Source organism: Tupaia chinensis, unplaced genomic scaffold, assembly GCF_000334495.1.
Source record: "Tupaia chinensis unplaced genomic scaffold, TupChi_1.0 Scaffold000117_2, whole genome shotgun sequence".
NCBI classification, from domain to species: domain Eukaryota; kingdom Metazoa; phylum Chordata; class Mammalia; order Scandentia; family Tupaiidae; genus Tupaia; species Tupaia belangeri.
Genome location: NW_006159583.1, coordinates 3348963 through 3369577, shown reverse-complemented (window position 1 = coordinate 3369577; position 20615 = coordinate 3348963). Strand labels below are relative to the sequence as shown.

Genomic DNA, 20615 nt, shown 5'->3' with positions numbered 1-20615 from the left:
TAAAATATTGTAACATCATTTTTGCAGACTTTTTCTTCAATTTTAATTAACACTATGTGCCTTTTATTTAAAATAAAATTTATTTATTATTTAATAAAATGGATTTGCATGGTAAATAATAATTTAAAAATCTAGAGCTTTTTGATGAAGAGAAGGTTGAAATAGGAACTACTACCTTAAACCTGTAGTTCCTTTATTTGGATCCTCCAAAACCCATACTGCTTAATCTCTTTCAAATCTGTAGAGCTCTTACAGGGGTGAACTGAGCAAATTATATGGGTTTAGTCATCTGCACATCAGGGGTGTTCGGAGCCGTTGTTTTCAAATCTGGGCTTGCCAATGACATCTGCTGAATGGTGTACTTGGTTATTTTCCTGAGAGTCAATGAAATTTTAAGTGAGAATGATCCCAAAATAACAAAATACAAAAATAGCCTAATCAAATAGATGGGTGGACCTAGCTCTTTCACCTAATAGAAGTAGAGTTAAAAATCTAAGGGACCCAGTAAATGTATTAGGCTATCAAATGCTCTCAGTAGAATGTTTCTGAAAGTTTAAAAAAATAGGAACACAGAAATGTACACTTTATTTTCACAATAATAGCAAAAGTAAAACAACACACATCTCTATTAAGAATGGGAGTTTATTAAATGTTTTATAGTAAAATATTGAGCCCACTCTATTACAGTACACAGGCTTGATGTTCTAACAAGTCACACTGCTTCCATTGAGAGAAGCTCATTATGCAACTATTGTGCAGTAGCCACACACACACCTTCCTCCTCTTCCACAGCAACTGCAATACTGATGTTCAGAAATGTTTAGGCATTGGAGAAAACCTGTAAAATTTCCTGAGTATTCCACTAAACAATTCTTAAAATTATGTTACCTCAAATGGTACACATGAAAATTCTCTGATGGAAACACCCATTTTTATTTTTATTATCTCCAACAACTGAGAACCACAACCTTAAAAATGTAGTAGACCATAAGAAAGTCTTTGGAGTTATCATAAGGCTTTCCAGCACAAGATAAATTTCAAGGCAATTTATCAAGGATTGAATTTTCTTGAACCACCAAGCTAGTGTACACAAAGATTTAAAAAAAAAAATCAAGATTAGCTGATATTTTTCAAATAAAAGAACCTTAAAAGGTATTGGGGGGCACTAAAGATTTGGGAATGAGTATATATTGGATGGTGATGGCTAGAAAAAGGTACTGAGACTATTAAGCATTAATTAGCATATAAAGTATCTTCATTCATCACTCATTTTCTTCATGTACATGGTTATTTCAAGATAGCACTGCTACAAACTATATTGATTCACTCAATTTTCAAGGCAGTTTGCAAAGAAATTTTGATTCTAAATATCTAAAGTTACAGCGAAAACATTTTGATATTTATCCCTAAGTATATCTGGGATTTTCAGTCATGGCTCTTGAATATGATCTCTTTAGAAAACATCACTAAAACAGAACTGATATTGGAAAAAACCCTACCTACCTACCTACCTACCTACCTAGAGCTCAGAATAAGATTCATATTATTGAGCTCACACAGAACTAAACCAATTCATAGTATTTTAGCTCACACATAAACTAGATTCTTTCCCTTTAAACAATTTAACCAATCCTATATAAAAGCAAGTATTCAGAAAATCATCCTAAGATTTGCACTCACACTCATTTATGCATATATATATATATATATCTGCTTAGAGTGCTGGGCCTGAATTTGGTACTGCTAGTCTACACTTTGGTACCTTATGTTTCCCACACTTCATTTTATGAATATGACAAGCTAGGGAAGAACTTCAAAGTAAAGAAAAGGAGTTTTAATTTTAAAACAAATCATTCTGTATTCAGATTAATTAAAAATCATGCTTTCAAAGGGATGGAAAAAAAGTCTTATGTGATAATATAGAGCATCGCAGTCATAAGACACTTAAACACACAACCATCTCTTTTACAGAGTTAAGCAGCCAGTTCTAATACACTAAGAATTATTTGATTAAAAAGGGTTACAACCAATACTTTAAGAAGGACACACCAGTGAAAATAGTTTTAAAATATATACCCTTGTAAAACGACATATTTGAAACATTAAAACCTTGTTTCGGAAGTTCCCCGCTTTAGGTTGTTACTCAAAAACTCATCATGTTCAAAACTCAAGTTATTATGAGATCTTGAAATCATAAGAAGCTTTTCCTTATTGGTAAAGTCTTTTTTGATTGTAGCTTGGGGCACAAGCAACCTATCCATTGGGTCCTCTTTGTTCTCTAGTTTCATATACCCCTTGCTGTTGCTTCGATCCAACCGAGGCCAGCTGGGATGCTTCCGTTGTTCTGCCTGAACAGTCAGGGTGGAGGTTCTTCGGTCTAAGTCTAAGGATTTTGAGTGTGATGAGAGCAAATGCAAGGATGTATTGGACCCAAACTGTCTTCTAGCAGCGCCAGGAGACAACAGCTGTCCAGCCCCAGGTCCCAGGGCCACAGAGGACTTGAACTGACTTGACAATGACTCCCCAATGGAATTATTCCTTGGGAGTCCCAGGCTGACTGGCTGGAAAGATTCACTAGTGGTGGGCAAAGGGATGACAAGGGAATCCATTGACAAATTCCTTGACCTGCTTTTGAGATTATCGGCATCCTCCGTGATGTTATCTATACTGGGCTCATCAATCACACAATTATTAAGCTTGATCACAGGCAGTGTAAAAGCACTGATGGATGATGACACAATGGACTTGGTTTCACATTTCTTAGAGCTGCTGGTTTTCTCATCAGTTGTCTTAGAAGGAGGTGGATAGAGACCAAAGACAGAGACAGAGCTGTCAGAGAGCAAAGGGGGCATAAGATGCCCAAAACTCTTATTTTCATTGAGCATAAGTTCATCCTCCTCCACAGAGCTGTCCATTCGAAAACTGCTCCGAAAGCCTGAGAAAGAGGCGATCGTGTTTGCTGCCAACCTAGAGGCACAGGAGCTCCCATTCTGTTTCACTTCTGCCTCTCCCATCAAACCCGTGTAAGTGCCATTCAGATGTTTTTGCTCCTTGATCCTTAGTGTGTGAATGTCAATGACTGTGGAATAGATATCCCTCATGTGGATGATTTTGGTTTCTTTGTCACGATTTTCATGAAGAATGGCATTAGCACAAATAAAAATGAAAATGCCAATCCCCATGGTGAAAGGGCCAAGCATTTTCATTTTATCAGAATGTAAATGCTGCTCAAAGAAACGAACCACCACACCGCCTTGGTTCCGAATGACCCGAGTTTCATTCGTTGATAATGTTGTTTCGGCATCGATAAAATGTTCTTTTTGGGGCCAATATCCAAGGACAGCCATTGCAATTCCTATAATGGAGATAAGCACTCCTAAAATGAGGAAAAATCCGGACGGGGAATATAGCCTGATTTTGCCACGAACAACCACGACGTCAGCCTGGGGCCGTCGCCTGACTGGCTTCTTCTCTTGGGCAGTCGGTGATGGACTGAGGTTGACATGATGCTGGGATCTGGCAGAGTCCTGCCTTTTCAAGGCAGCCAGGCCTGTGATCACTCCACCAGTTGCGATCATAGCTTGGTCTTTTATTCTGGAATAAAAAAATAAATAAAGGAAAAAGTAAATTATCTAAATATAAATATGTTCCTGGGGTATGTTCATCAATGCAATTCAACAACCAACGCAATTCAGCAACTGCTCATATGAAATTTCTGTTGCTGTTTTATATGATGAAATGGGCTAGAAAAATATCTAATTTAGTTAACTTAGTTTTGGCAGAAGCTTTATTTATTGGCTAAGGTAAAATTCACCAGATTTCCTTTTCCGACTGATTGTTTCTATTATTGATGAAACGTGAGGGTAAAATTCTGCAGATTTCCTTTTCTGACTGATTGTTTCTATTATTGATGAAACGTGAGCACAACATATATTTTAGCTAAATAATTTTATCACTTATATAAAACAAGTCCTTGATCACCAGACTCTCTCACACATACATGCACACATGCCCATCATTATGTGTGTTATTTAAAGAAAGTGCGAAAATCTAGACTACTTAATATAATGAGCCAAAAACAAGCCCCAGACTCATACTTCGTTTTGACTCTTGTTCTCTCACCTATAGGTAGACCACCTTTCCTTTTGAGTCCGGTCGTTGGCCTATTATCTTCTTTCCTCTCCATTTGTACTCATGTCCACTCATATGTCTTCTACCTCTTCCTTTACGTAAGTCCCAAGTTTATATTTCAACTCATATCCTGAGTTTCAATTTCACATTTTCAATTGCTCATTGGGAACTGCATGTACACACACCACCTGCAAAGCTGCCCTCACCTCCCACCACACACAGCTGAGTTACTTGATTTGTTTAACTTGTGAAACAGGATCTGTTCTTGGCCCTTTCGTTACCTCTCTTCTTCCTCTCATATTCTCAGGTTCTAAACCATAGAAATTTTCACTAGACCATGTCTCTCAATTCCACCCCTCTGTTTCAATCATTCTTTCTCCAGCCTAGCATGACTCTTATTATTTTTTGTAAGGCCATTATAATAATATCTCAACTAGTTATTATAATTCCTAACTTCATTTTCTCTTCCTTTACAACATTGCTTACATGCAGATGGCAGATTAATTATCCTAAAACACAGTTCTGAAGTTGTCAAAAGAGCAGAATAATGGATAAAATATTTCCCACCACCGGCCAAAGTTTAATCAGAGATTCCGGACCTACTGAGTTTAACTTTATCTCTAACCATTCCCTTTAATTTGCATAAAATTAAACCCAACTAATAGTCTCCATTTCTCATTTATACTCCACACTGTAGTGTTTCTGAGACTTTTTGAAAGTTTATTTCTCCCATGAGTGCATGCATGTGCACAAGAGAGAAAAAGAATAAAAAAAGGAGACATCACCCTTGATAAGGGCTACTGCCATGATCCACTCCTGGCCTTCAACTAGCCCAGATCATGGGTAAGCATGGGCCTGGTGTACTCAAGGAGATTTCTAATCTTAAACGGAACCTTCCCATGTGGGGACTGCCTTGCAGAACATCACATTTTCTCTGCACCACTATCTGGTCCTCTGTTTCTGAGACTTTGTTAAGAATGTTTCAGCTGTCCAGACATCTGTCCCCAGTCCGCTTCCAGTCTTCATATACCGACCTCTGACTAGTTATCAAAGCTCATACTCTACTTCCTTTATAAAGCCTTCTCTGACTCACCCTATTCCATGTGAACGCTCATTCTTCAGAGCATTTTAGCAAGTTTTCTATGGCATTAACCTTATTAAAATGTCTTACTTCTTCTACTTCTTGTGGTCAAACATCAAATTTAATTCATATTTTCCTTATCAAAAACATTTGCTAGGGACCAGCAGTTAGCATAATGACTATGTCGCTGGACTCCCATGCAGTCGACTGAGGTTTGTGTCCTGGACCCGGTGGCTTGAACTCACGCCGGGCACGTGTGCGTGCGTGCCCAAGATCCCAAAAGGAGACTGGGAGAGAAGGAACTGTGGCGTGGCCATGCCCCCTGGAGGGTGATTTCTCTCTCGCTTTCTGTCTCTATGTCTTTCTGGTGAGTGCACGCGCCCTATAGCAAAAACCTCTTAAAAAAAAAAAGAAAAGAAAAGAAAAGAAAAGAAAAAAGAAAGAACATTTGCTGAAGTATCGTTTGTTTTCGTTTTTTTTTTTAAGTTTTTGCCATAAAGTGCATGCACTTATTAAAGAGAGAAACAGAGAGGGGGAAAGTAAGAAATCACCCCATGGGGCGATGGCTAAACTGCAATCCGTTCTCCATTCTTCTGGTATTTTGGGCATGCACACACACATGCCTGGAGTGATTTTCAAGCCACTGGCTCTGGGTCTCAAATGCAGCTGGCCATGTGGGAGTCCATCACCTTAACCACCATGCCACCTGCTGGCCCATTGTTGAAGTATCTTGGACATAGCCAGTGTTCATGGTATATTTGCTAAAATGCCGAATAAAAGAGTCATTCTTTTCCTGGGATTTTCTGGATGATCATTGCAATACTATACTAACTTTTCTAGTTAAAAATGCAAACAAACAAAAGGCAATGCACTGTTGAACTGGTAAAATATGTGTCTTAATTTTTAATAAGTAGTTCTGAAGTTGCCATACCAGGCTGGTAGGAAAAGAGGGTATTTTAAGACGCATAACGTCTTTGGCAAATCTCTTAGACAATTTCATCAGGGAATCAACATCTTGTAAAATCAAGTTCTCCTTCTGAATTTCTATTTATGATTTCTGAATTGTTTTTAAATAACAGGGTTGTAGATGGTATCTGCAGTTTAAGCAAGCTGGTGAGTAAACCCAGCCTTCAGTGGAATTATAACTAGGATTAAAATAGTTCAATGTTGGAAGAACAAACTAAAGTGTAACCCTTAGTTCTGGTCTCTGAAATTTATCAAGTGTACATGGTATAGCTTAGAACCTCTCTCAGACCTTGGCTAAAACAAAGTTTAATGTTAATCTATGTTTTCTTGAACCAAAAACAGTCCCAAATGTTTGAAAATGTTTCAGATTAGATAGACGCCCTCTAACCCAGTTATTCCCATATGGCAGGCTAAGGATTTAGTCGGAAATCCTTCTGAATAGAACGAAAACAAGGCCAAAAGCTTTTCATTGGTTTAAAAGCAGCCACAGTGAACTGCATCCTGTACAGATTTCTGGTCATCCCGGACTTTGTATAAAATTGCACTGCCATTTTCTTTTCCTTTATTTTTCTTTCTTTCTCTCTTTCTTTTCTTTTTTTTTTCTTTTTTCCTTTTTTTTTATCAGAAGGTACATGAGCATTCCAGAGAGAGAGGAAGAGGGACAAAAAGAGAAATAGTACTCCCTGATGGGGCTTGGTCACACTGCAATCCCTTTCCCCCATCTCTCCTTCCTGTCAGGATTCTAGTCAGACATTTCTGGCACATTTTTCAAGCCATCAAGGAGACAATTTGAATTGCAGTTGGCCATGTGGTATCCAGTTCCCTCCACACAACAATTAACTATAGGACTGACTCTGGCTCTTCTTTTTCTTCTTTTTTTTTTAATAAAAAAAATCTTTTAAAAATTAAAATTTTTAATAAATTTCTTTTGAAGTTTATTTTTTCTTTTATAAGAGGAAAAGAGACAGAGAGAGAAAAAAGTGACAAACAAGCATCCCTAACTGGGTCTTCATACCATGATCTGCCCCCAGCCTCAGCCAGCCCCTATCACAGACACAAGGGTGTGTATATCCATGTGTAGAAGGAGGCCCCAGGACATAAATTGGGGATATCCCCATGTGGATCCATTTGTGTTACTGCTGTGCCACTCTCTGAGCCCTGGTGCTGCATTTTCTATTGCTGAAGCTGATAGAGGAAAGGGGGCTGGGAAAGAAAAAAAAATACATTTTAAGAAGAACATAAGAGAACAGAAAGTGGAAAAAAGGGATAAAGATAGCTTCAGTGTTAGCAAAGTAAGCAGGTCAGAACAGGTGAGAAGTAAAATCAATGGTAGGTGAATGGTGTGGAAATTTATGAAAGGGCCAGTTTTGTGGCCTATTGGTTAAGGCAGTCATATCTCACAGGACTAACTGTGCGGTTCAAGTCCCAGACCTGCTGGCTTGAGAAACACACTGATCATGTGTATGGATACTCAAAATCCCAAAGGAGAGAGAGAGACAGAGGTAAAGGATTGTGGCACAACAGTTTCCTATAGGGAAGGGGTATTTTTCCCTCTCCCTCTCTCTCTGTGTCTCTGTCTCTTTTTGGTGGGCACATGTACCCTCTAGCAAAAGAAAGAAAAACTAAAGGAAAGGAAAGAAAAAAGAAAATTAATAGAAAGTAAGAGGATAAAAAAAAAAAAAAACCTTCTGAAGTAGTTCAGAAATGAAGAATGGGATGCATACGTGTATTTATTGAGGTGGGGGCAAGAAATCACATCTTTCTTTAGCCAGTCTATCCTGGGTACCAGGACTCTTAAGGACTAACTCTGTTTAGGTACCAGTGCTCTCTTTTAATTCAATTCAAGCAACTCAACACTACATGTGCCTGTTATGACTCAGGGACCCAAATTGGACCCTGAGGGGAAAGCAAAGGTGAGCAAATTCAGTCACTGCTTCAAAGAGCTTGAAACCTGATGAAGGAGCTCATATATCTCCATAAAACAGAATGAGGTAACTCCTAGAATGCAGGTTTCAATTAAGGAGGACCTTTCCAACAAGCTTCATGCAGGAAATAGCATTTTCTCACTTGTCACAGTCAAACATAAAGGTATGTCAGGTAGGACCAAGAGGAAGAAAGCAGGCTGGAGGCCAGGAAGCTGGCCTGCCCTTACGCATAGCTCAGCACTGCAGACACAATCCAGGTGAGGAATGTCAAAGGGAAAAGGGAAGGGCTAGGTCCTGGGAAGTGCCAAATACCATTCAGAAATGCTTGCATTTTACACCCATGGGCAGAGAGTTGGACTAAGACACAAATACTTTTGTCACAATTTTAGGGAAATTAAATCCAACTGGGAGATGATGGCCCAGTGAGGGACTGGTACTGAGGAACAGTATAGGATGCTAATGTCAGTTGCTTCACAATAAGAAGCCTAGTGAAACCAGAATATCTACAATGAGTGAAGCCATAAGCTTCCTATTCCCAACTATAATGCCAGCTGGTCTGTAGTATTCAGTGATTGCAGAAAGAGCCTACGTCACTCTCTTATTTATGCAGCATAGACACATCTTCTCCATTCTGTTTTTACTACATTTTTTTAGGGGGTTGGTATTTTTTGTGGCATGCTGGCTGTAGAAACCTTGTTAATTAGTCTCCTTATAATAAATTGCTACATTCTTCTGTTTTAATGATAACAACAATAGTAATAACAACTAACCCATACTGTCAAGCATTGCTCTAAGTGCTTCGGGTATAAAAACATGTAATAGTAACAATCTCGGAGGTGGGTACAGTAATTATGGTCTCTATTTTGCAAATGAGAATATAGACTCAGAAAGTTTGGGTAACTTGCTGAAGGTCACACAGCCTAGGAAAAAGTGGGTGCACTTCAGGGCTTCTGTTCTTAAAGAATTTGAGTTGGGGATTTGCTTTCACTTGAATTTATTTTTCCCCGTCTTAATTTTTAATTCTGGTTTCTCTTCCCATCATAACACCAGATCCTGGAGAACGGTGCTCTGTCTCTAAGATTATGACTATGGACAAGCAACTTTCATTTCTCAGATCATGATGACCATCTGAGATAGGCCACAGGGCATTTCTAAGGTTGAGGAACTGACCTCGAGGGAAGAGCCGGCCTCATGCTCTTGTCTAGATCACCTTCAGTATATAAAGGTGCAAATTCAGGAGAGACCACAATGTACCTCCACTCTCCTCCTCTTCACTCTCCACCATTCCTGGCAGGGCAAGACAGAGACCCATTTCCTCAAAGGCCTGACTGAAAACTTACTGCACTGAGTTTCATTTTGTTAACTTGGGCATGAAGTTTTCACATACCAGTATCTGGATCTTGAATCTGTCTTCCAAACTGTGCTGTTTCTTCTAGCTTGTGTTCAACTGCAAATATTGTAAACTTGACTTCCGAAGCTTCACCAAATTTTTAAAAATTGAAATAGCATAGAGCAAAGCCCTGTAGTATTCAACTAAAGACCCTAGGTGGATGTTACTAATGTGTTTAGATATTCACTCATGAAATTCATGAAAACAGATACTTGGTATAGAGGTAGATATAGGGCTTTATATATGTTCCTTGTCCTCAGAATACCACGATAACCATCTCTCTGATGAAGTCACTCAACTAGTTATATATAAACCTAACTACACAGTCAGCCACATTTAATGTTTCTATATTATCCAAAAAGATACCATGATTTTGTTGAAAGACTGATATGCATATATTCTGCTTCTGTTGCTAACCAAAAATGGAAATAAAGTTGTTTGGATATACTTTTCACTATATGTTGATCATCCTTTTTTGTTCATTCCCAGAACCCATAAACCAGCTCACAAATTCTGCTAGCAACAGGTATCAAAATTACCAGCTTACAATGTGCGAGACATACCTCTTTCTTACTGTGAAAACCAGGCACTGATGGGCTATTTCTAGGTCTTTGCCCTCCTCCATGAGTCTGAGATTCATCACAGATCTCAGAGATCATCTGTAGCAATTCAAAACCATTCATCACCTTTCTCACTACAGAGAGAATAGAAACTCTCGTACTCATTCAAGCACTCTGATACTGTCTACTTGCCTACCTTGGGGTCACTTCCCTCTGAACCATGTTTATTTTATCCTTTTCAACTGAGAGTTCTTTCTACTTAATTGAGGAGATTTCTTCCTTGTGTATCAATGTATAACACTACATCATACATCATTCATTTTAATCCTCAGGCCTATCTTTTATTATTCTTGCTCTGACAATCATTTTAAAAGCCTTTTTGTTACTTTCCTTTATCTTTTTTATAAACTTTACTGCATTCTGCAATTCCGTTTTCATGGCACTAATTCATACCAAATTTTAGTATTCTCATTCACATGAAGGTTTATTCCTGTACATTTAAGTTCACATATGACCCCACTGACCTACTATTCTAACTACATTGTAAGCCTACAATACATTGAACATGGCTCTAGATGCATTTGCATACTTACATCTGGCATAATGATAATTAAAGAGACTTACAGAGTTGATGGCTTAAGAGCTCTTTGAATCCAGACTTCCCCTTTAGCCAACAAAGAACCAGGAATGTTGTCTAAGCTCAAACATTGAACTAGCAGAAAGAACAGGATTGAAATTCAAGGCTTCAGATTCCTAGGCCAGCGTTAATTCTTGACTCTATGAAATATGTTCTTTGTATGTTTTCCATGTTAATCCAGGACCTGGCACAATGTCCTGAATATAATAAATGCTTAGTGAGTGTCTGTTAGTTGTGAACTGATTTGATAAGTGCTTAAATATGATTGAAATGTGGTAGGCATTAGGACACAAAGTTAATAAAACTTTGTCTATGATTTAAAGGAGTACTGAGTCCAGTAGAAAAGCAATCAAAATAAACCTTTAAAACAAAATGAACTGGAACCAACAGGTGGCACAGTGGTGAAGGTGATGGACGTTCACATGGCCGACCTGACCTGGTAGCTTGCTCTTGCTTCCTCTCTCCCTCTCCCTCTCTCTCTAGTGAGTACACATGTCCCATAGCAAATTTTAAAAATAAGAAGAAATAAAATTAAGTAAATAATTCCTTTTTGAAATAATTAAATGGACTGCTCTGATGGAGTTTGCTTTTCCACATTATCTGCAGAAACTCATCAAAGTTTCTAAGAAGAGGCACAGTTATGTCTGTTTGGTGCATCAGTAGGAGTTCACCATGCAGACAGATTCTAATTCAGTCTTGTGCTTGATTATTTCACAAGGGCCCTTACCCTATGAGTTTTCAGCATCTTCCCAGCTGAAGTGTGCCTATTACTTCAAATATATTTGATACTACCTTATTTATATGTTTGAATTTTTATCTTTATCTAACAGTTTAAAATTCACCAGAATGTGAGACTATACATTAAAGGAAGTAAAAATTAATCTATGCCTTTAGGATCAAACAAAAACATTATATAAATCCCCACGTGGTATCTATAAATGCTAACAGATGGGAATATTTTCTGTTTAAGCTATAACAGTTTTAAGACTTTCTTCCCAGTAGAGATATTTTAAACTTTTAGAATAAGATTTTTTTTTAAAGACAGTGTCTCACCGTGCATTGATTCCCCTGCCTCAGCCTCCTAAGAAGCTGGGACCATAGGCAGGAGACACTACACCTGGTTCTTCCAGATAGGGTCTCACTATGTTGCCCAGGCCAGTCTTGAGCTTGTGACTCTCCTGCCTCAAGCTCCATGAAGCACTGAGATTATAGGAATACACCACTATAGCCTTTAGGTTGGACTGGTAATCACACCCAGACCTCCCATGTGGTCCTAACCTGCAGAGCACAGCATCTTAGTAGCCAGCACTACAGTAATTAAGTCTAGAACAGGATTTTAATCTATATACTTACCAGAGTTGAAAGAGAAAATTCCTATGAGTGCCTAACAGTTCAATCATATGAAGTTTAAAAAATAAGAATAATTTTAATGTGTAACATAATGGTTTTACCAAGTAGATATTAGAATCAGAGAGACAGGGCTCTGTGTCTTTTCATCATCACATGAAAATCAATATGCACCTTGGACAAATTGTTTTAAACTTTTATTATTTTAGTTCCTCCATTTGTGAAATGGCAAAGGCCTTCTTTAGGGCCAGTCCTTGGCACAGTGGTTAAGGCAGCTGGATCCCACATGGCTGATCCTACAGTAAAGTTCTGAACACAGAGGCTTGAAAAACATGCAAGGCACATGAGTGTATGTGTGTGCCTAGCAAAATTATGAAAGGAGGGAGAAACTGAGTAGAAAGGATTATGGTATACCATGCTTTCACATCCCTTAACCTGCCTAGCTGGTACACATGCCCTTTGGCAATTAAAATTTTAAAAAGCTTTCTTTAATATGCACTATATAGTTTTTCTACACTATATAGTGTACTATATATAGTGTACTATATATAGTTAATATATAGTACATTGGATGCAGTGGGTCTGGGAGGCTCAAATCCCAATACGCTACTTAATAACCATACTTGTATGTTAACCAACCTCTTGGAGCTTTCATTTCTTCATGTGCAAAAAATGAAGTAATATACAAGGGGTCTTCAGAGAGCCAGTACTGTGGCCTAATGGTTAAGGGAGCTAGATCCCAAAAGGTTGACTGCATGGTTTGAATCTTGGACCCTGTGGCTTGAAAATATATCAGGCATGTGTGTGTGTATATTTAAAATCCCAACAGGATGGAGAAATGGAAGAGAAAGGATTGTGATGTTACCATGCCCCATTGGGGGATGTTTTCTTTCCCTCTCTCTGTGTCTCTGGTGAGCATGCATGCTCTCTGGGGGAAAAGAAAGAGAGAAAAGATCATGAAAGTGCATATTATATTAAAAAAACTATGCATGGATTTCAACTTTTTATGTTTGGCACCAAAATTAACTCATTAATTCTATATTTCAATGAAATTTTTGAAGAACCTTTATACATGTAATGTTTACTGTAGTATTTATTATAATAAATTCTCAATAAACAATAGCTATTATTAATTCTTCATTGAGCAAATCAGAAATATATTTTAAAATATTAAGTTAAATAATTAAAAAGCTCATTGTATGTGGACAAGTATTTATGACTATAAATTTGTACTGGGACTTAAGAGTCAGAAAGAAAAACCTTATGAATGAAGGTTCAATGACAGTGATGCCCAAGTAGGCTTGGAAAGCTGGAAGCCGTAAGGGAGATCTGAGTTCTGTTCCTAGGCCAGTCTGAACATGCTGGATGTTACTGCATGTGTCTGTGATCCTAGCTAATTGGGAGGCTGGGGCAGAAAGATTACAACATAGTGAAATGAAAGATTACAACATAGTGAAATGCTGTCAAAAAGGACTATCTCTTTTTCCTGCTTTCCCTTTCTCCTAACCCCCATCCCCCAGTAAACAAAGAGGACAAAACCTAACTATTGGGTCACTGGAAAAGTCATGATATATTTTTCTATCCAAAAATGAGTCAAATGCATGACTTTTCTGACAACCAATATAATAAATTAAATCTGTATTTTTTGTGGCAGAAGCATTAATACTTTGGTAGTTGCAAAGAAAACTTGAGTTTACATAAGAGAGATAATTGAGAGATATATTAAAGAAAGAATAAAGCACACTTTTCTTTTAAATTAATCTATTTTCTTAGATTTGGAATCTTGTCTGGTTACAAACATAACAGCAATAATAAAAACAAGGTAAGAAAATTCAAACCAGTTCATCTGATGTTTTTAGGTCTCTTAATGATGCAATTGGCTCAAATGTGTGAATAATCTGATAAATTCTGCAGGCACCATTCTGTTTCTGTGGGACATTGGGCATAAAACAGGTTGAAAATGAAGAAGAATCTGGGGACTGAGGAAGATGCCATAGGGATGGTATAACATGAAAATTTGCGAAATGTTACTTTTATGGCAAGGAGTTTGAGCTGTGATTCTGTGCACATTTTGAAGGTCTTTACTGGTCGACCTTGGAGAAAATCGTTTCTTACTATTCAGTATAGTTCTACATTCATATGGATGCTGGAATCAAATGGAAATGCAGAATGTGTAGGTAATTAGCATAATACTACTCAAATCAGTAAATATAAAATGTCACTTTAGTACATCCTGGGCATGCAGAAAATGGTAGGAATAAAGAAGACACTTGGAAATCTATACACCTTCTTTGTTAGTGATACCTTCAAAACCTGCCAACCTGACATGCTGTAAAATATGGGCCCAATCCAATTATGAGCCGTGCGACAATGACATGGAACAACTGCTCTCCAAGGTCTAAAAGCCAGAAATCCAAAGAGCACTGCCATCTCCAACAGGCCAAATAACCGATCCATAATGAGCACAGAAAGTACCCTGCTAAGACCCTGTGGGAGACATTTTCCAAAGGAAAAGAAGAAATCAGAAGCTTTTTCCCCCCATGTAGAAATATGCTTCCTGTTCTACCTCCAACTCTTTAAATCTGAAGAAGCTCTTACAATGACTATCACACTCCCCATTCCCGGCATTTCCTGACCAGAAGGAGATTTGAGATGTGTAAAGAAGCTATGGTTAAAGAAGTCACAAATTTACCCAAATGCAGGAGAGTCGCTGTGATATTCCTAGATAAAGAGCTTAAGTACTTCAAATTACAAATTGGAATTTTTATGGAGTTCCTTTCTTGCAGGAAAACATACGTGGTATAGTGACCATATTTTTAAAGACAGCATTGGAAAGTGAGATGGTAATAAATATGAATTCCCTTTCCAGTAATTTTAAATGCCCAGAAAATCCTGAACACAGTTGCCATTCCTACAGTACAATAGGAAAAACTAGAGGTAGTTTCCAGCCTATTTGCTCCATTTACTATCAAATATCTTGTAAATGTCTTCCAGTTTTGCCAGGAACACAGCTGTGTCATTACTGTAAGGCCTTCAAAGGTCTTTCATTCCTCTCTTCGGCAAACAAGAAGCCATCTTTTGTGCCATCTTTTACATCCATCTTTTAAATCCACTGTACATTACAATTCTTACAAAGTTCTCCATTTGATGGTAGCTCAATTATTAGTTATTTTTAAAAGCACTACAAAATAATTAAAATTACAACACTTCTGCTAGAATTTTACATTTTCTTCCCTAAGTACAATCTAAGCAGGCCTGCTCTTAATGCAAGGTAGAAAGGGGTAGGAAAGGACCTTTTTCAGGGACAGCAAACTCCTACACTCACATAGAGAATGGCTGTACTGGGCCAGACAGTGGCACAGCAGAGAAACACAATACTCTGAGAGGCTGTCCCATGTGAGAAGTTTCCAGATTCATGTTGGGATACCTCTCTTAGTACATCAGACATACCCTGTGTGTTCATAATTCAGAGTTGGCTGTGGCTGGGGGTGGGTCATGGAATTAAGACCCTGTTGGGAGTACAATCTCCCTGTCTTTTTCTCTCATGAAAGAAATGGGTAAGTAAATTTCCTCTATTAGAAAAGAATGAATTTATTATGCCTGGCAACAAATGTCCTTTAGCACACAAGGGACGTATTTTACCAATCTTTCAGAGAAATCCCACTGATAAAACCCCAATGGCAAACATATGAAAAAGTATATATATTAAAGAAGCAGTGCCAGTGTGTTCGACTATTTATGTTATTGTCTTCTTCCTTTTCTTCTCCTACCTGTATACGTTAGTTTTATAGGTTACTATCAGCAAAGTGAATAGAAGAAAACAGATTTTACATTTAAAATCTATTTGCTTCACTTACTGTTTTTTTTTTTTTTTTAAAGTCTTTGTTGGCCAGTCTCTTTTTCTCTCATTTATTTCTATTTGGAAGCTACCTGCTATGATCTGCATGTGTATGTTTTCTCAAAATTCATATACTGAATCTTTAGCTCCCAAAGTGAGTAATGTTAGGAGGTGGAACCTTTGGAAGGCAATTAGGCTATTAGATGGAACCTTCACGAATAAAATTAGATGAAAGAGACCTCAGATAGCTCTCTCAACACTCTTGCCATCTGTGTAAGATGCTGTGGAAGAACACAGCATCTATGAAAAGTAGGCAGGCCCTCACGGGATACCAGATCTGCCTTGATCATGGGTTTCCCAGCTTCCAGACTATAAAAAACAAATCTCTATTTTTTAAAAGAATTATTTTATTTAACTTTATTTATTTACTTATTTATTTTAATTTGACCAGATTGAGACAGTGTGAGAGTGAGAGCGAGACAGCGAGAGAGAAAGTGCGAAAGCAAGCCAGCAGTTCCTGGATTCGAACATGGTACACCATGTGGGAGTCCAGTGCCCTTAAACATCACACCTGCTGGCCCAAATTTCCATTGTTTTTAAGCCACCCAGTTTATGATAGTTTTGTTACAGCAGCCTGAACATACTAAGATACTCCTCATGTTCATGGTTAAAACCCAGCAGTACCAAGGGAAGAGGAAATCTCTCCAGTCTCTCTCAGAGATAAGTGGTATTAGGGGAAGAGGAAATCTCTCCAGTCTCTCTCAGAGATAAGTGGTATTAGATTTCTTGTTGCTATTTCTAGATAACAGAGAAGAACGTTTTCTGATTTGGTTTTTAAAATTGATTTATACAGTTCTTTATGTATTAGAGAAATCAGGTTTCTGATGGTGATATACTTGATAAATATGTTTAACTTATATTTCTACATTTTTAGTTATATCTTTAATCATATAGAAAATTTTGATTTTATGTGTTTAGCCTTATCAGTATGTTCATTAATGGCTTCATGTGAATCATTAGAAAGAGCTTCTTCAATCTAAGATTATAATTTTTATCTTTTGAAGTCTATTTCTTCTATGAGTGAGAAAAAGTTAGAGAAAAAGGACCTTCTTTTCGATGCCACAATCCTCCCCCAGCTTTAACTTTTGCTGGCCCCGAATCATGGGCATGGGTGTGCCTGGTGTACTCAGGGAGGTTTCCGGATGCTAACCTGGAACCTTCCCCTATCAGTCAGCCCCACAGAGTATCACATTTTGGTGCACCACTCTAACTCTTGCTACTTTTTATTTCCTGGGTATTTTGTTTTTAGTTTTTATTGTATATTGGCATGTTTTCTTTTACTCTCATTCTTATCTTCAAGTGCCTATTATTTGAATGTAGGATGACTACTGACTTTGTGCATTAATTTTGTACTAAGTTACTTTACTAAGCTTGCTCACTGTTTGGAAAAAAAAAAGAAATTCAGGACCAGTCCCATAGAGCAGCAGTTAAGGTAGCTGGATCCACCTGGCTGACCATAGTTCAAATAGCAGCCTCAGTAGCTTGGAAAACAGGCAGGTGATGATAACGTGTATAGTATCCTCAACTGGACTGGTGTGAAGTGTATTCATGTTGGGAGAGTTCACTTTACACATTAAGTGATGTAGAGTGATTGATAGTACAAAAGAAATAAAAATGAAAAAGTATTTTGTAAACTAAAAAATAAATAAATAAAAATAAGCAGGTGTATGTGCATGCCTAAAATCCCAAGAGAATGGAGAAGTGGAGGAGAAGGGATGGTGCCATAACTACACTCCACTTGGGAGTGCTTTCTCTTTCTTTGTCTCTCTATAGCAAATAAACACATACTCTGGCAACTAAAAAGAAACAAGTTTTCAGTTCCTTGTCTTAGGTGTTGTAGAAATACAATTATATCATCTAGATATAATATTATTGCTTCTAAATTTAAATCTACAATTTCTATTCACTAACTGGATTGCTTCATACCTCCAGAGCAAACATAAACTACTGGAATGACCCTGCCTCATTCCTGAAATTAATCTAAGAACTTAATGTCTCTTCATAGCAGAAATATCAATCAGAGCTTGTTCTATTTGGAGTTTTTACCTAGAATTCCAAGAGACAAAATGAATGATTCACACTTGCGACTAGACAGAACTCTCTACTAGAGAGGAAGACAGAAGGTGAAAGAAGAGAGGGGAAGGCCAAAGAGAAGGAAAAAAAAGGAGGAAAAGGTAGAAGATAAAATGCTGAAGAGAGGAGAAAGAGCAGAAAATCTGAATTACTAATGGCCACTAAATAGATGGAGTAAATATCAACTTCTTTGTATTTTATAAAACGTCCTTATTTCTTTTCATCCCTTCTTTAAAAAACAGAGCAGAAGTTTATCTCTTCAGATTATTGGGATTACTGAACCAAATGCCAAATATATTAGCTGAAAGGGGAAAATTGAGAAGGATGATAAACTGCATACGATACAGGAATATAAAAAATATTGAAAAGAATGTGTAGCAATAAAGATGATTTCAAAGGAAGCTTAACATAACAGTAACAGAGGATATAGCCATGTTTATAAAAACACCATCCATGTATGTTACCATTTTCCTTCCTTCCTTCCTTCTTTCCTTCTTTCTTTCTTTCTTTCTTTCTTTCTTTCTTTCTTTCTTTTTTCTTTCTTCTTTTTTTTTTTTTTTTGTAAGCTACAGGGTACATGTGCTCTCCAGACACAGAGAACTGGAAAGAGAGAGGAAAGAGCACCCCTCATGGGAAGTGGTCACACACTGCAATCCCTTCTCCTCCATCTCTCCTTCCTTTGGGAGTTTGGGGCACACACACACATTGCCTAGTGTGTTTCTCAAGCTGCCTGATCTGGTACTGGAACATCTGCAGTTGGCCTGTGGGATCTGCCTTAACCACCAGGCCTTGAACATGGCTGTACACTATCACTTTTGACAAGGGTAAGGGATTTTTAGACCATGCTTGAGAAATTTTTAGCTTTAAATACATATTATACTTTATAATGGTTTGCTCACTAGTAGTTTCCAGTGAGAGAGAGCATCCTAAGAGAAAAGTGGGCAAAAGACATTAATATTCGATTCACAGAAGAAAAAATGCAAATGTCCAAGTAATAAATGAAAAGAAGAATGATCAAAGACATACAAACTAATTTCAAAAGCAAAAATGTAACTTCATTAATTGATAGAAATGAAAATAAAAGAAAGATTGAGAATGCCCATTATTTGTGAAGTCTAAGAAAATAAACTCTAATAAGCTGACAATTGCAGAACAAATTGGTACTTTCTTTGAGGTTAATTTGAGAATGATTGTCCAAAATTGAAATGCTCATTCCTTTTGTAACCTCTCCCTGTTAAGTTCACTTCGGTAAGTACCGCCTTTAGAAAGACCTGCATAAGTACTCATAAATGGATGCACAAAGATATTCAGTATGTGTTATAATAATGGCAACCATTTGGAAACAATTTAAATGCCCAGGAACAGAAGACTGATTAAATCAATCATGCTGCATCTGTATAATGGAATAGTATACAAGTATTTGAAAAAATTAATGTATAGTACTAAGTAAAAAATGTTCATATTGTATTTTTTGAGATTTTAGAACATGAACGTTAAGGTAAGGTAACACCAAACTGTTAAGAGTGCTCAGACTTAAAGAGTGGAACTGTAGGGACCAGCAGATGGTGTAATGGCTACATCACTGAACTCCCATGTAGCTCACTGTGGTTTGAGTCCTGGACCTGGTGGCTTAACACTCATGCTGGGCATGTGTGTATGTGCATGCCCAAAATCCTGAGAGGAGAATGAAGGAGAAAGGATTGCAGCATGGCCATCCCCCTAGGAGGATGATTTCTCACTTTCTATCTCTCTGTCTCTCTGGTGAGTGCACAAAAACCTTTCTTAAAAAAAAAAAGTGCAATTGTCAGTGATACGCAATGCTCACTTTATGTATAACTGTATTAATTGACCTTTTGCATGTACCGTTTTTATTTCATTTCCACTTGGAACTCAAAGTAGATATAGAGGGGGAAAAAAGTATGCTGAAGGCTAAAAAATAAGGGTATAAGGCAGACCAACTGGGTACATATTTGGACAATTAGACCCACTTGCTAATTTCAATACAAATGTAATGTATCCATTCAGGCAAAAAAAAAAAAAATGCAGGCTCAGAGAAATTCGGAGATGGTTAAAATCATTAACCAGACTAAAGCGGAAGTTCAGAGAAAAAAAAAAAGACTTACTGATGATACACCATACTCTTGAAGCATGAAAAATCATTCTATTCTCTTGGGTATTTATTGGGTATAAGGTAACATAAGGATGAATGAACAAATGGTATCTGCCTTTAGGAAGTTTATACTCTAGAATCTGTTTAATGCTCATGCTGTGCAAATGAAGCAAATGAGAAGTATTTAGCTTTTATCACAACTGATTAGCTTTCTCTGTGCCTGGGTTATTCTGACTTATTCACAGTTTTCTTCTGGCCTCCAAAAAAAGGGTGTGGATTTATGTCTTTCCCCCAGATTCAGTCTTCACTGTGTATGTCTACCTTCTTGCCATTTCATCAATGATCTTCAGGTGCTGTAACCTTACAACACTGCTCCACAGATGGAAACTGATTCCTTTGGAGGATGTCCTGCCTGTTCAGAGGATTACTATCACAGAGCATGCATCCACAGCCACAGGATTCCTGCCCAGCTCAGCTTCCTGATGAGCTGTGGCCCG

At 37.6% G+C, this 20615-nt stretch overlaps 1 protein-coding gene across 1 annotated transcript in view; it reads right to left on the bottom strand.

Moving 5' to 3' along the window:
* Nucleotides 1-643: 643 nt before the first annotated feature.
* TMEM200A (transmembrane protein 200A) overlaps nt 644-20615 on the bottom strand; it is an 86466-nt gene continuing 66494 nt past the window's right edge. Inside the window, exon 2 of the mRNA XM_006144273.3 lies at nt 644-3594. Coding sequence (XP_006144335.2) covers nt 2103-3594 — 1492 coding nt within the window. The 3' untranslated portion in view covers nt 644-2102. The remainder of the gene's footprint in view (nt 3595-20615) is intronic.